General features: G+C 39.9%; 1 protein-coding gene across 1 annotated transcript in view; it reads right to left on the bottom strand.

Moving 5' to 3' along the window:
- Positions 1-15,361, bottom strand: part of GFRA1 (GDNF family receptor alpha 1) — a 144,408-nt gene that overhangs the window by 34,244 nt on the left and 94,803 nt on the right. Inside the window, exon 5 of the mRNA XM_010564712.1 lies at positions 2,659-2,768. Coding sequence (XP_010563014.1) covers positions 2,659-2,768 — 110 coding nt within the window. The remainder of the gene's footprint in view (positions 1-2,658; positions 2,769-15,361) is intronic.

The raw sequence follows: 15,361 nt of genomic DNA, 5'->3' as shown, positions 1-15,361 counted from the left end.
TCTGTGTTCTATGTATCAAATAGTTCTGTGATGGTCACAATAGTAGGCAGTCAGGTCTCTGTATTTTAGAAAAAACAAAAATTGACCTGAACACAGCCAAGAGGTTGCTCAAATTAAGGTCAATTAAGAATGAGGAGATGGATAGCGAGTCCAGGACGAGGGGCATGTGACTGAAGTTCCTTTGGCCCATAGCAACTCCAGCTTATTCACACAAACTCTCATGGAATTCTTGGGAATCCCAGGGAAATTAGAAGGATTTTACCAAAGACAAGGGAAAATGTGTCAGAAAATTCATATTAAAGCAGATCTTGAAGTCAGCACTTAGAGCAATACTTAACTGATGTGGGAGTACAGACAGGTCCAGATAGTTTAACTAGGCTGTAACCGAAGTACTGAATCTCAAACATGGCTAGCTCCAGTCTTATTCCACATTTAATAATTTTTTATATTTTTCCTTTAATTTTTTTTAAAAATATTAATTTATCCCTATTACTGCAATGAAGAGCCTAAAGCGATGAATTCATATTTTCAAAATTCCTGTAAAATACACATATCTTTAAAATTATATATATAACACCCTGATGCACTTAAAGCACCCTATATAGACTGTTCTCCATTTAACTTGTAAACCACCTCATACGAAAACTGTGCCTGACTCTATTTCCACTTAAGTCATTCATTTCAGGTGGGATTCCACTAGTTTCAGTGAAGTTAACTCTGATTTACATCACTGTATGTGACAGCAGAATCATATCCACTGTACCTTCCATAAAGAATTCTCAATTTCCTGAACAAACTCTATGGAGGTGCAATTTTTGCTCATTTAATGAAATGGCTAAATTAAATAATATTTTATTTTAATGAGCAATATTTTATCTTAATTAAAACACCTGGAGATCCTGAAGCTCTGATGAATGAATGGATCTGTAACAGCTTCTTACCTACAGTCTATCTGTCTCTTCTTCCTGTGTTTTTTATATACTAAGCAGACACTTGAAAGATTGTACCTCTGATTTCTATCTCAGCATCTTACAAATTTGATGGTCTTCACATAATTTACTTCAGTTTTATATCAGCTTGATATCGGAAGAAGGAATTTACCGCTTCAGCACATTTGTTTTGGTAATTTTCTTGCTTTATCAGAATTACTACAAAGAACTAAAACCCCTTGTAACACCACTCAGTTCCTATCTTTTTGCATGTGTCTAGGGGCTAGCAGGAAGGATTTTGATTTCAACTCCTTAGGGATCCATTCCATATTTCTGACGTGTGACAGTGCTTTGCAGCATGCTCAGCCACAGTAACACAAAAACACCTGACTACAGGAACTGGGTCATCCTTGGGGTTAAATTGAAAAATGGATCCAACAAAACTGCCAGCAAAATTCACTAAGTCCAGCAAGAACTTCTTGGCAGTTCTTACCCAGAAGTATCTATTAGTAACAGTTACTCTTTGCCAGCAGCTAGACTTCTTAATCTCATTGACTAGATCAGATTTCAAGGCTATTCAATTCCTTGTTTTAGAGTCAAATGACATTCTGTCATAACTGTTCATATGTTATACCCTTTGTGTACTTCATCTCTTAAGTCATAGAAGCATATCCTTTGAAACCATCACATCTTATTTTACCAGTTGCCACATGGACTTACCTCACTTGTTAGCTGCTAGAATAATAAACCAGTGAATATAGCTTTCAGTCATTTTTCAGTAAAGCCAACCTATTTTAGAAATATTTTATTTTGGATATTATCTCCAGAGACATTTACTTAACAGCAGGATCTGCTTCAGGGCCTCAGCTGGGACCTTCACACCCAACAGAAGGGGATATTACTGCATCGCAGCAGGTGCAGGCTGTAAGCTTAAAAACATCTTATCTGGTGGCCTTTAAAATTTGTTTGTTTCAGAGTTTTGACATTCACTTATTCTTTACTGCCCAACCATGGTATTTCTACAACAAGTTCACCTTCCTGAGATGATCTTTCTCTTCCAGGAATCAAATACTGCGTGTGGTATATGGAAACTGGCTTGCATAAAGGCACCCTTGTGCCTCTTGACAGTCAGGAAGGTGACAGCAAACAAAATTAATTATGTTGGGGAGGGAAGAGGATTTCAGAAGATAAATTCGGTCTCAGTTCACCTCCATTGACAGGCATCTCAGACAACAGTTAGAGTGGACAGAAGGACATCATGGAAAGAATAGCAGCTGGAAGTGAACCAAGGCTGGGTTGGTCTACCACCTCATTCCTCAAATGTCCTGCAAACTTTCCCTGAAGACCAAGAGGTATTTACCCAATCTTGTGATGACAGCTGCAAAATCAACCAAGCTGCAGTTTCACTTGTTCTTTCTAACTTCCTACATCATGGTCCTGTCCAAATTCAACCACCTTAATAAACTTTACTTTGTAAGATTGAATTTATTTCAAATTCAAGCACCTTTCTCTCCTTATCTTCTATCCTTAATTTCCTTGCAAAGTACAAATTTACCCCAGGAATCTCTGTAAGGTAACACAGGGCCAATACACTTAGGTGGAGAATTTTGCCTAGTATCATATTGTACAGTATTACATTCCACAGCTTTTATTTTATGTGGGCCTTCAAAATACAGTTGGGGTGTTTTTCTTAGACTGAGCAAGCCCCCACCTTTCCCTGCCTTCTTACCAATAAGCCCCGAGTAAGCGAGGAGGCAGTCAGCATAGTTCTCCTTCAGACAGCTACTAACAGACCGTGACTCAGGCTGGCAGTTTGTGAAGAAATCTGCAAGGCGAGATCTGCAACGTGAAGAAAAATGCACATCTTTAAAAATCAAGCCTGCAGGCATTCTTACCTTTTACACTCTTCTTATTTTTGGACAAGGCTTAATATTCTTTAACTTAAATGTATATTGGACACATTTCAGCTGATGAGAGTCTCTTTCTAAGATGCATGTCTTTCCTGAATCCATTTTTGAAGTCAGAAGAAAAAAGTGTAAGAAAACAGTAAAAAGGGACAGAACAACAGGGAAATGTCTTCCCTTTACTAAAAGAAATGCTCTGCAATTTCATGCCCAAAAAAAAAAAAAAGACAAAGAGCAATTTTATCATATGAGCAGTCATTTTGCCTGGATCTGAATTCTAACTGGAATCTGTTGTTCTACAGATTCAGAACACCGTTTCTGCTGTTTTACTGATTGCACAAAACTGTATGTTTGTGCTCACAGAGTTCTCTTACTACATGACTTGAGGCAGGACCTGCTTTGGTACTGCCCTGAGTTTCCAGGGAATGGGCTTACCGCTGCTCTGGACTGGCCTGCAGAACCAGCTGGCCAAACTGGGGGTAGCAGGCAGATCCAGATGGCACGGTCTCCACAGCCCCCCGGAGCCATGGTACTGAGAATCTATTCGTTCTTGTAAAATGTGCATTTATCCGAAGTCTACAGGATTGAGCCCATGGCTGAGAAGAAGGGAATGTGTGTTCTGCATCGAGTTCTGCTGCTGAATGGCCGTATTATCTTCACTTACCTCAGTTACCCCATGTCCAAGAGGGGAGAGCACTGCTTACTTATAGGAAGTGCTTTAAGACTAGGAGTGAAGCTGTATTGCAATTAACAGATTACTACTAGGTTAGAAAACAAAAGAAAAGACTAGCAGCCAGGAACTCTTCTGGTTATTTGCACTTTAAAGGCCACATAATGCTCCCATTCAGGTCTGTAAAATTTGAGAGGCATCACTGAGGTGCGTCAAGGTCCCACATCCTACAGTCGCCCTCCTGCCCACCTTGGCTTGCTCTCCTCGGCTCCGCTGGTGCTTTCACTTAGACTTGTAAACCCGGAGCAGTGACTTTTGTTTATTTATAAAGTGTTGTTTAGACCTTTATCTCCGTGAACAAAATTATTTAACCTCCTTACTTCGATCTTCTCTTCTGTGAAAAAGGGATGAAAACGGGTTTTTTTGCATATAACAAGTCACAGTGATGTTTCAGGATCAGGTGCTTAATCTTTGCAAAGCCCTCCCAAATCAGAATTGTATGATCTATGCGTTTTCAGCACTGCTCTAGCATTATGTAGATTTGCAATATAAATGCCCTTTTTTAGTTTTGCAATGAAAACACAAAAGTTAGCAGAAACAAGTGATTTGCAAGTGATTTACTTTATTTGTTTACATGCTCCAGAGACTAATTATCTTTGTTTGCTTTATTGTTTTACCTACCTCAGAATGGTATTGGATGTACATCACTAATTGGCCTGAAAGTAGTAATGGGCAAACTTCAAAAGGTTCACAGGCTTAGTTTGAGAAAACATCCTATAAATAGACCATATGCAAACTGTACCTGAATTCATCTGAGCTATTCTTATGACCTCTTTTCAGTTCCATCCCTCACTAACTGTACTGACACCAGCAAATCCATGGTTGCCTTCAAACCACAGTCAACTGTATGCTTTTCACTCCCTCCCTTCCCTTATTTAAACATTTAACCTTGAGATGAACATCTGTGCCCTGTTGCCTTTAATAGCTTTAAAAAGTCAAGCTCTCTACCGATCCTTCAAGATGCCCTAAATGTAGACATAAATTTCTAAATTTCCATAAAATCTTTACTTTGCTGGTGAATATATACTGTGTGTACCAGGGGACAGGCTGAGAAGAAATGGATTCCAAGGTATGGGAAGAGATAAATAGCAGCACCATGAAGAAAATCGGGGCAAGGAAACCCTACGTCACTGCAGTGATTCCTCTCTCAGTCAATAATTAAGATAGTGGCTCAGATCCAGCCTTGTGAGCAACTGGGAACAAAGACAGTTTCCAAGGTTTTTACAAATTCTGCTAATACCTGGATGAAGTCTGTTTTAGGACAGAAGAGCCTATTACATCTATCTAGTATGAAAAACCTTTGCCATGGTAGAAAGAGTAAGCCTGCTGTATGTGCAGTATTTCTGCATTTCTAAAACAAAGTAGCTCCTCAGATTTAAATTTCATTATTTATGTGACCACAAATAAATCTTTTTGGAGATGCAATTATCTGACCAGCGTCTTGAAAATCCTGAAAACTTTTCTTGCAACCATTTCATCATTCTTAAATATCCAGTTCTCCCTCAGATTATTAGGTGCATTGGTCCAGAGATCATTTAATACATTCCTCTTCTCTAAATGTTTTTAAGGACTGATAACTATGGAATAACACCAGTCATTTACTACTCAGTCTGCTTAAAGAATTTATTTGTTGTAAACCCTAATGGAGGCTAAAAAGTGCTCTGCTGATCCCTTTTGCATACAGCATGATTTCTATGCTAATTTCTGAAGAATTTTTGTGGTCATAAAAGGTAATGGTCTGACAATGTTGCACATTTAAGTTTTCATAAGCCAAATATAGTTCAGATATCTCTGGTCCAAGCATTACTGGACATCATCATACACGTCCTCCCTAGTGAGTCATCCAAACTTCATACTATCACAGTTCTCTCTCCTCAGCTGTTAACTATACCTGATATTTATGTGGATTCATTTCCACTGGAGATAAAGTTAAGGCCAGCAAATAAAAATGGAGACAGACCTCCATCTGCCATAAAATAACTCCATTATTTTCAGCAAAGTTCTGCTGATTAACGCTCACTGAAGAACTAGCCCCAAACATTTCCAGTAGACTGGCACTGATGAAAGTGTGCTCATCAGCAATACCAGAACAGTGGTGCTATTATTTACCTAGAGAGAGACAAATTAGCCTAATTAGGAACCACAGAATCATTTTTCCTAAAGTATTGCACATGACAGTAAGAACTGTTTGGGTAAAAGAGACAATCCTTTTACGGATGCTGAAAAAGAGCAATCAGATGATTGAAGTCCTATAAAAATATGCATACTGGGTTATCTTAGTGTTCCTTCAGCAAGAAGCAACTTGTAGGTAGTAACTTGTGAGTAAGTGTCTAACTCATGACTCAGCAGTTTGGTAATCCAGAGAACAAACAGAGCTCGCAACATGTGTGCCTTCAAGTGTGGACAGTTTTACATGTGCTATGTACATATGTGTATCTATTTGCTAGATGGCTGGATAGAGACAGCAGTTTTATATTATATTGTGCATAACATATAGCAGGACCACATGTATAAGAAACTTAGTTTCTTTTTCTGTTGAAGAATCACAAATCCTCTTTGTGCACAGCAGCATTAATGATTTTTTTCTTTTCCCTTGCATAAAAACAAAAAAGTAACTGAATAGAACTATCCAGAAATCTTCTTCCTAGGAAGAAAAAAAAAGAAAAAAAATTCTTTTTGCAGGGCCACAAATTAAATGCTGGTTATCTTAGCCCTGTAAAATCTCTTCAAAGTAAACTGCAGATCTTCTGGAAAGCTCACTTTAAATACTTTGTATACCACTAACTCAAAAAATAAGAATAATCCCATTGGCAAATTCAAAGAAAATCTGCTCAAACAACAAACAGACTTTCTAAGAGAAAAAAATCCCAAACCTGCTATTCTCTAATGCTTTGTATTCGTAGCAGTAAAATCATTTGTAACAGTTAAAAATACAAAGAAAACAAAGTTAATTTGCTTTCCTTATGATAGTGGTTCTTCAAATACTCAGCAGGATAAATCAAAACTTTCAAATTTTGCTTACAAATAAGCTTTGTTAATAGCAGTATTGTGTTTAATCTGCATATAATTTTTGAGACAATTTAATTTTATATTAGCACAGCCTATTGCGTAGGCAACATTGATTAGGTTTTCACTATTTTTTATTCTCAAGGTTTTGTAAAAGTTCTTTGATGTTCTGAAGTTATCTTTGATATTTATCAGTTCTCCCTCTTTAAAGTTGGTCAACTCAGCTTCAGTACCGGTGCAATATTTAAAAGCATGATATAAATGATGAAGTTGTAGAAAAATTCTAAAACTGCATTTTTAGCTTGGATCTGGTATAATTCATGGCCTACTGGAAAGCAACTCTACGAACCAGACATATGAGTCATCCCAAGAAGTACCCCTATCACTGGGCTAGCAGGTCTTGATTTCTCTGACTTCTTTTTTTCTCTCTGGCTGTACGCATCTTCAATTGCTGGGACGGAGGGGCTGAGCCTTGAGAGGGAGAAATCTTCTCTCTTAGCCTTGCCTTTGCATTGGCGATCTTCAGGCCAAGAAAGACATCAAATCCGGACCTCCCGCTGACTGCACACACGTACGGTATGATGTCCAAGTGAGTGGTTACAACTACTTGCCCTGTTAGTGAACGCAGGGAGCGAAGGCTGCTGTCCTCTGCGCTCACCTCGGTGATGTTAGGTGAAGTCTGGACATGCTCGCCACCATCTCTCTTTACATTGCTGCCTGTGTTTAGGTACCTATTTATGGCTCCACAGCAGTAACATAAAGAGCGCGTAAATGCCAAAGCTGAGTGACTGGGGTGACTACACTAATTAGTCAAAGCTGCTCTAGCGTCTAGACACCATTTGGCAGACACAGCATAGTCACGTAAGGGAAGTGCTGCATCAATATTCAAAACAGAAAAGAAGTATATATCTGACACTGAAAAAATTCAGACTAAGTCAATGAATATGTGTCATAGTGATAAATGACACCATTATAGAAAAAAACAAGCCCAACTACTTGTTCTTCTTTTGTGGGGGTCAAATGCAGTATCCTCCTCTGTAGCTACAAATAGCTCCCGTGGAGCTTGGGTGGTGTTATTTCTGTTGGGATGCAATAGTGGCAAGAGGGGCTGGTATGTGGCCAAACTAATGGCTTCATTGTTTGAGGAGCTATACATTTTCTCTTTGTTTCATAAACACACGGTGAGTGGGCAGTGAGAAAATGAGGCAAAGACTACATAAACTCTATCAACCAGTGAGCCGAAAAAAGCCTCAGAGCAGCTCCGTCACAAGAGAGATGACCCTCCCAGCACCTAGTAACACAGCTTTGACCCATTTTTTTTTCGTTAAAAGACACTAGAGCCGTGTAATACTAATACATTTCATACCTCCTTAGTTATGTACACACAGTATTGAGCGCCTGTGAGCAACGATAAATTTTGACAGGTTTTTTAGATGGTCATTTTTACATATATTTATTAAACAGCAACTCCATTAATTTTTTTCAGCAAAAAGCTGAGTTTTTCTTTGGTTGCTACCCTCCTTCTCAATGACAGCGTCCAGGCCCCGAGGGCACTAATGTCCCTGCCCACCCCCAGGGCTGCCCCTACCCAGCCTATGGCCCAGGACCTCATTCCAGCCCCCCCAGGCCTCAGTCCCTGCCCCAGCGATGCCGTAGGACCTCGGTTCCAGCCCCCCACAGCCCTTCCCTGCCCAGCCATGGGCTCCACTGAGCCAGATCCACCCGTGAGCCGATGTCCCAGCCCATCCCCAGGGAAGCGCCTGATGCCCGGGGCTGCCCCCGGCTGCCCCGCTCCCTGGCTGGGGTGGGGGGATGAGCCCTGCGAGGTCCTGCCCTGCCCTGGCCCAGGGGGGTCCCCATGGACCCCAGGGAGCCCCCAGCCCGTGCTGGACCCTGACACACAGCTCAGCGTTTGTACCTTTTGGGAAGTGGGAAGGAAGGGTAAAAAAGTAAAGATCTGATGGCAGACCATTTGGCCCGCCAGCCCTGAATACTGAAAGCAGCATCTCTCCCATAAGCAGACCCAAATCTTTTCCATCACTGGCAGAAACCATTACAGGATCTTGGACACCAAATACCAGCTACTAACCGAAATAAGTTGTTTTTTGTCTGGTTTTGATTCTGTTTTGTTATTTTAAATGACTGGCAGCCTAAGCCCATGCAAATATTTGATTCTGGATTCAATTTATCTCCAAAAATTGTGGTGTTCATCTGGAAGTAAAATACAGACAAGCCCCAATTACATACAGGCAGCCTATTTGGATTGTGGAATAACTGGATACAGAAACAACCAGAGACCACACAAGATTCATGCAGATGCCCCTTTGCATCACAAATGCTTGCTCAGAGCATCGGGCACAGACACGACAGTCCACCAAAGCTGGTTCCTCCAGCTGAGCACCCACACTCCACCCAAACTGCCTGGCTGACTGTCTCTACCGTGTTCCCCACCATATCTGCCATTACCTATGTTATCCAGGCTTTTCGTTTACCGGGGCCTTCTAGACATCCAGTACCCCAGATAATGGAGAGCTATTAGAAATTCAGTCATGCAAAATGAAAAATATGTCCATCTATGCAAGTCTATATTTTAAAATTAACAGTACAAACATTCCTTCTATTTTTCTACTAACAAACCTCATTTCTCTGAGTAATAAGTGCTCTAAAGTAAACATACCCCACATCCATGTTCTATTATTGTAAAGCAAAATAAAGTAAGTTATATACCATTTTCTGTTAACATTATCCTTTCCTCTTGCTCATGTCATCTGCTAGAGACCTGTTAGATCTTTTTACACAATGTCTGCTACAGAAAAATCAAAAGAACTTAACAAAACACTAATCTCATGGTTTATCAATGTTGGTTAAATCCTCTAAGTGACTCAAGATCGTGCATGAGAGTAATTTTAATTTAATATATTAGGTGTCCTTTGGGTTTAAGGATAACTACTAAGCTCAAATGTGATTCTAAAGAAGTATGATTTATTTGCAATTGGGTAATATACGTGTTTTTACACTACTGACTTTTTGTGTAATAAAACCAATTTTGAAAAATATGGTGCAAATCCTGAGCACAAGGTAATGCAATAAAGAATTAGAACAATGATTCTCAGATGCAGTGACACAAACCAGAATTTTCTCTTTCTGTTTGCAAAAAAATTACCTCACATCATTTTTTAGAGGCCTGTTTGAGAGAACATCTGGAAAGCATTCCACAGGAAATCAAACCTATATTAAATATGTTTTGCGGGGCTCTGTTTCCTTCCATTGATTTTAAGCACGCATAATGTGTTTCTGTCTTCTCAGCTGCAAAGAAAACACTTCTCTGAGAATCTTCTACAAAATGATAGAATGAACTGTCAGTCTGTGATTTCTGTCAGGGGATGCTGGTAAGATTTCTATTTAGTCTATCTGCCTCTGTACCAAAGCTCCCCAATAACATGAACAAATCCACTAGCTGCTTTCCGAGTACCGTGAATTTGTATATTTTCATTTCATTTCCTTTACGCTGTTTAATTTGAAGCTTCTAAATATACATGACTGTCATGTTTAAAGATGCCCCAGCCTCAGAGTATCTCTTGATAGCCTGTTACTCAGGAAAGAACTAGTGCATTACGGATAGAGTTGTTCTCACTTCATTAGCTGGGCAGACAGGAGTGTCTTTGAATTACAGGCTGGAAACCTAAGAAAATCACTGTCACTCTCTAAAAGCAAGCCAAAGAAATTAGTGCCACTGCAAGTCCTTGAGTGTGCCACTGGATGCTTACGTGTTTGCTAACAACTATATTGTGAGTGCACACTGAAAAGATGTGGTTCCAAGTATCTGAGAAAGATGTCCATGACAATAATATTCTCTGTAACCACTTGAATAAACTATAATAGAATATTTCTGACTCAAGCATGAAACTGTTGTGGAGTTTGGAGACAAAAAAAACTAATCTAAAGTGTCCAATACAAGTTCTCTCTTTACCAGAAAAGTTTCTGTTGGCAGGTGCGCTGGATCATCAGGTTTCCTAAGTTTATGTAGGGATGCTTTTTGCATAGGAAAATCCCTCAGTGGCACTGTGGTATGTGTGGTGGCATTCCTGAAGGGAACAGCTCCGTGTCCCCTTGCCAGAGATGTGGCTGAAGGAGAGAAAGGGTGCCCGCTGTATCCTTGCACTTAAGTCGAGCAGGGTCTGTGGCAGCCAGCATAGCTGAAACTCATCCTGAAGCTACTCTAAAGACTGTTCCGACCTCAGGAGTAAGACAACAAATATAAAATCAGAACTACAGCAGATAAAAGCAGATTAAGAGTCTCTTTTATGTGAACCCTTTTTTTCCATGCACAAAACAAGCCTCATCAAACTGCAAGTTGAAAAGTTCTGGCACTACCAAACCAATATAGAATTGATCTTATTCAACATGTTTTACTTGCTTTTAGAAGCTATATGGATATATAATGCTAGTACAAAAAGCACTGATTTGTAGCATAAGACTGGAAAATAACCAATTTTTACCAGTTAAGGATGATCTGGCTGTCTTAAGAGGCTTTTTTGTCTCCGCTGTCAAAAAAAGCTGAACATGGCCACTGAGGCTGAGAGCTGACAGCCTGTGATATATCCAGATGTTTACAGAAGTTGCTCTGAAAGACATTGTCCATTCTGAAGAATTTTTTGCAATGCTGCATGATGGCCAGTTACTGAGATGTATGTCCAGCATTTCACAGTGCATAATTAGAAAAGGGAGCATCGTAACTGAGAGGACAACCCCTGTAATTTATGCTTGAATTGGAACAAAAGAAAGTGAACTGAACAAGTCATTTTAATTTAACAGAGGTCTTAGTTATATCTGCTTTCTAATAGAAAAGCTTGCTGTAATGGTTTATAGAATGTGCTTGAACAAATACAGTGTAAGCGCAAACATGTGAATGTAAGGTCATCTATTAATAATCTTAGGCAAGGGTCACCGTTAGCTCACACAGAAAATCTATATTCCACAGTAAACACACACCAGAAAACTTTTTCCGTGTCACTTGTTTTAAAGCCAGCAGATAATCAAAGCATAGGAAACAACCACCACCTCTGCTGAGAAGTCTTTGTGGATACTGGTACATTTACATCTGGCTTCCACTTAACAGTAGTTACTCTGTCAGTAACATGGTAGTGCTTAAAACATAATGAAACCAATGCAATTTCTATTCAGTAAACATTAAAATGCTAAAATCTGAAAATATGCATGTGGCTGTCACTTGCTCTGTTGAGAAACAAAGTTTTATTTTTAGTTCCAGTGCTTACATTTTCTTGCAGCTATTTTAATAGATGAACTGCCACTAGAAATATTCTCTCACTGGGGCCTGATGTAGAATGATATAAATAACCTTTACAAAGTCCAGCATAATGGAATGGTAAAATCAGTTGACATTCTTTTAATTAGTACTGCCTGAAGATTTACCTACACAGAACAGGAATAGCCAAATTCACTCCTGGAATAAATCCACTGAAGTCACTGATGTCAGAGGAAGCACACTGGGAATGGACTTGATATAATAGCTCTGTTATTCACATTAAACATACAGCAGCTTCTTGCCTGTAGCATATACATGGTTTGAGGCAAATGAGAAAACATTTTGATTTATTAAAGAAAATGCTATTGTGTGATATACACACCCTTTCTTTGCCCCAGAAACAGCAAGTTAGCCAAATGTGTACATTAAAAAGGATCAAAAATCTTCTCTTCAGCGGATTTAACAGATTAGTGGGTGGAAACTACTCATGCAAACCAATGGGTGCTAAACTCCTGCTCTCTATAAAAATCTCTCAACTAACAATTCAGCGAATCAGCAGTATCAGTGCTCTTACTGGAACCCCATCCAGCAAAGCAATTAAGTGCTTGCTTATCCGTAAGAACATGAGTAGCTCCAAATTTAGATGTCTATTAAAGTTTAAGACCAAATTTAACTTTCCTGGATTTCAATATTTTTAACTAAACATAGGAGAAACTGATTCATTAATATCTGTAGTTTAATCTTTCCTCCATGATAAATGAAGAAAACAAAACAGGTCACATTTGCCCTGCTGTAACCCCCTTCCTGGCTCATCTTTCTAATCTGTAGTCATCTTATTTCTTCTATTATACAGGCAGTTTTCCTGTCTCACTTAGAATAACAAAACAAGCCTCTTCAGACAAAATGATAGACAGAGATGAAGGACCAAATTTGGATGATACAAATGCCCCCAAGTTCTTAGAGCTAAAGTTTACTGGTGGCTGCGAGTACTTCAGCCTACCGAATCGTTCTGGCTAAAAAGGGACTAACGTGGAAGGCAGGGTATCTAAATATGACCTATAAAACTCCAATCGTTTGTATCCAAGTTTATTTTACTATTGCTGTGTGTTCACACACATACTTTACTCCCTCTTTCACTTTTTCAACCCTGTAGACAGGTAATAATGAACATTCAGTGCCATGGTTTGTTTTAACCTTAAAAGTAACCAGAAAGGACAAGCAGGACCTCAGCCACGTCAGGGATACTGCCAAAGCTACACCATGCACAACAGAAGTCATCTGAATCAAACAGTTCTGACAATGTTGAGGTATAACTTGTGTTTTGCAGGTAATGGGCACAAAAGAATTACACTCCCTTTCCGTGGAGACAGGGTTGCAGCAATCAGCAGAGGTTCTAGCTGAATGAAGGATGCTGCCTGGAAAGTTTCAAGCTTGCCTGACGAGGGACCTCAGCGTAAAGATACTGTCTAGTTACTGCTTCTTGGAGCATAAACCCCCTGTGCGTGAGCTCTCTTCGTTGTTAAAGCACAAAGCAATGTGAAAGTTGGGTGCAGGAATAAAGCTGAGCTATTTTTCTAATCACTATATCCTTGTGTCTTTGCTTCTTTCAGAGGAATGTCAATCACCCAGCAAGCTTTTAATCTTCAAGACCCTCTTAAGCAGAACAGAGAGAGTATAAATGAGGACTGGCCAAGCAGATCCTGGCACCGCAGAATAAGATCCATCTACACTTTAACAGGGACAAAGCAGTCTTGTTTTGCTGGGTGCTCTGATTTTTTGATTCCAACGGGATTTATGGATATATTTTAAGGAGGAACTGCTTGATTCATTCAGAGTTTTATTCAGAGGGAAGAAATTTAAGATGACCTTTGTTTATGGGGTGGAGGGGAGAGTAATACTTCGCCTATTTTACTCTGCTAATAAAAGACATCAATGTAATGAATCATGTAAAGGACTAGACGGGAAGAAAATAATACAATATTGCAGCATTTTCTATGTTTACTTTGACTTGACTTGAAAGGGGTTTTGCTTATTTTGCAGAGACTGCATCAATAATTTTTTCCAGGCTAGCAATTCCCCCCACACATACTCCACTACACCATCATGTTTCCTCTGCAGAGCACACCAGCTTCTGTCCCACCTGCCCCCAGATCCCATTTTTTGAGTTCTCTGAACTGTGATCATTCCTCACTATTAATTCATTAAAATGAATTAATACCTGGGGTGTTTTTCACTTAAATAAATATGGTACCTCCAGCAATATATACATATATACATATAAAAATCATTCTTCTTCAAATTCAGGCTATGCTTATAGATGTGAGGTGAGCTTGTGGGCATGCTGCAGTATATGGGCCGAAAGGTAGCTTTACTTTTTTTCCTGTCCCACTTGGTATTTTGCAGACAGGAGCCTTCCTGATACCACGCGCGGAGAGCAGGGAGGATTTGCAGGTACCCTGAGCTCAAGCTAACCCTATTACACTGCAGACATCCTACATCTAGTGCGGGGTGAGTCAGGCAGCACACAAGGTTTTTCGCCCACTCCCTGACTCAGTCTCCAAACGTACGATATAGGCATAGCCTGCATGTCTCTAAAAATCAAGAGTGTCCCTGTTTTAATGTCCTTAAGAGCATTACAAAAACTGTGTTGCTGTCCTGGTTTTGCATACCCACAGCAAAACAATCATCTCAAGGAGCTGCCAGACAGCTTTGAGTGCCAAACTGATATAAATACCCCAGAGGGATGCAAATCCGGCTCTGTTTTACAGAACTGTATAATGTCCTTTTAACACATCAAGCTCAAGTCAGTCTGAGACTGAGCAGTCAGGCTCAGTAGCTGGCCAACTGAATTGTAACCAATATAAGCTACAAGGTTCAGAAAGGGAGGTAGCACCTATGTTTTCCCTCTCATTTTCTGAATTACAGAAGATCACTGGACTGTGGCAGAATACCGAGGGAGGAAAAGAACAACATGCCGAGGAGCAGGTGAGGAGGGACTGTAAGTGGCCATAATAGAGAGAATTCAAACGTGGTGGAGAGGCAGTGAAAGTCAGATAATGACTGGGAGATCTGGAAAGAGAAGATGAAAGGAGACTAAGCAAGGGGATGAGGCATGAGAAAAAAAGCAAGGGAGAAAGTGAGAAAAATGAAAGATAAGTCTAAGGAATAGAACATTTGAGGAAAAGGGCATATTTCTTCCTCCCGTCTTCCCTCTCCCCCCACACAACCTTTTACTGCACTCCTCCCTGCTACCCGTTAATGCTTTAAGCGAAGAAGGCTCTCTTCTAACACAAGGTGCTGTGCTCTCCCTCTGCGATAGCAGGACAAAAAAGGCTGACTGCACATTTCTAACATCTCCTCATCGACTTACCTATAGTGTTTAACCACCCCCTCCTCTGGCAGATCTTATCCATGATGGTGTAGGGTTTGCAGTCAGTAATGGTACATGTTGCAGGAACAGCCCCGAAGTCTTACACAGAGAAGCCACTTTTACAAACAGGTACTGGTATAAAGCACTTGCAGATTG

The sequence above is a fragment of the Haliaeetus leucocephalus genome, unplaced genomic scaffold (assembly GCF_000737465.1).
Source record: "Haliaeetus leucocephalus isolate CR32 unplaced genomic scaffold, Haliaeetus_leucocephalus-4.0 Scaffold184, whole genome shotgun sequence".
Lineage (NCBI taxonomy): Eukaryota > Metazoa > Chordata > Aves > Accipitriformes > Accipitridae > Haliaeetus > Haliaeetus leucocephalus.
Note: the sequence above shows the minus strand (reverse complement) of the source record. Positions and strands in the feature narration are given on the sequence as shown.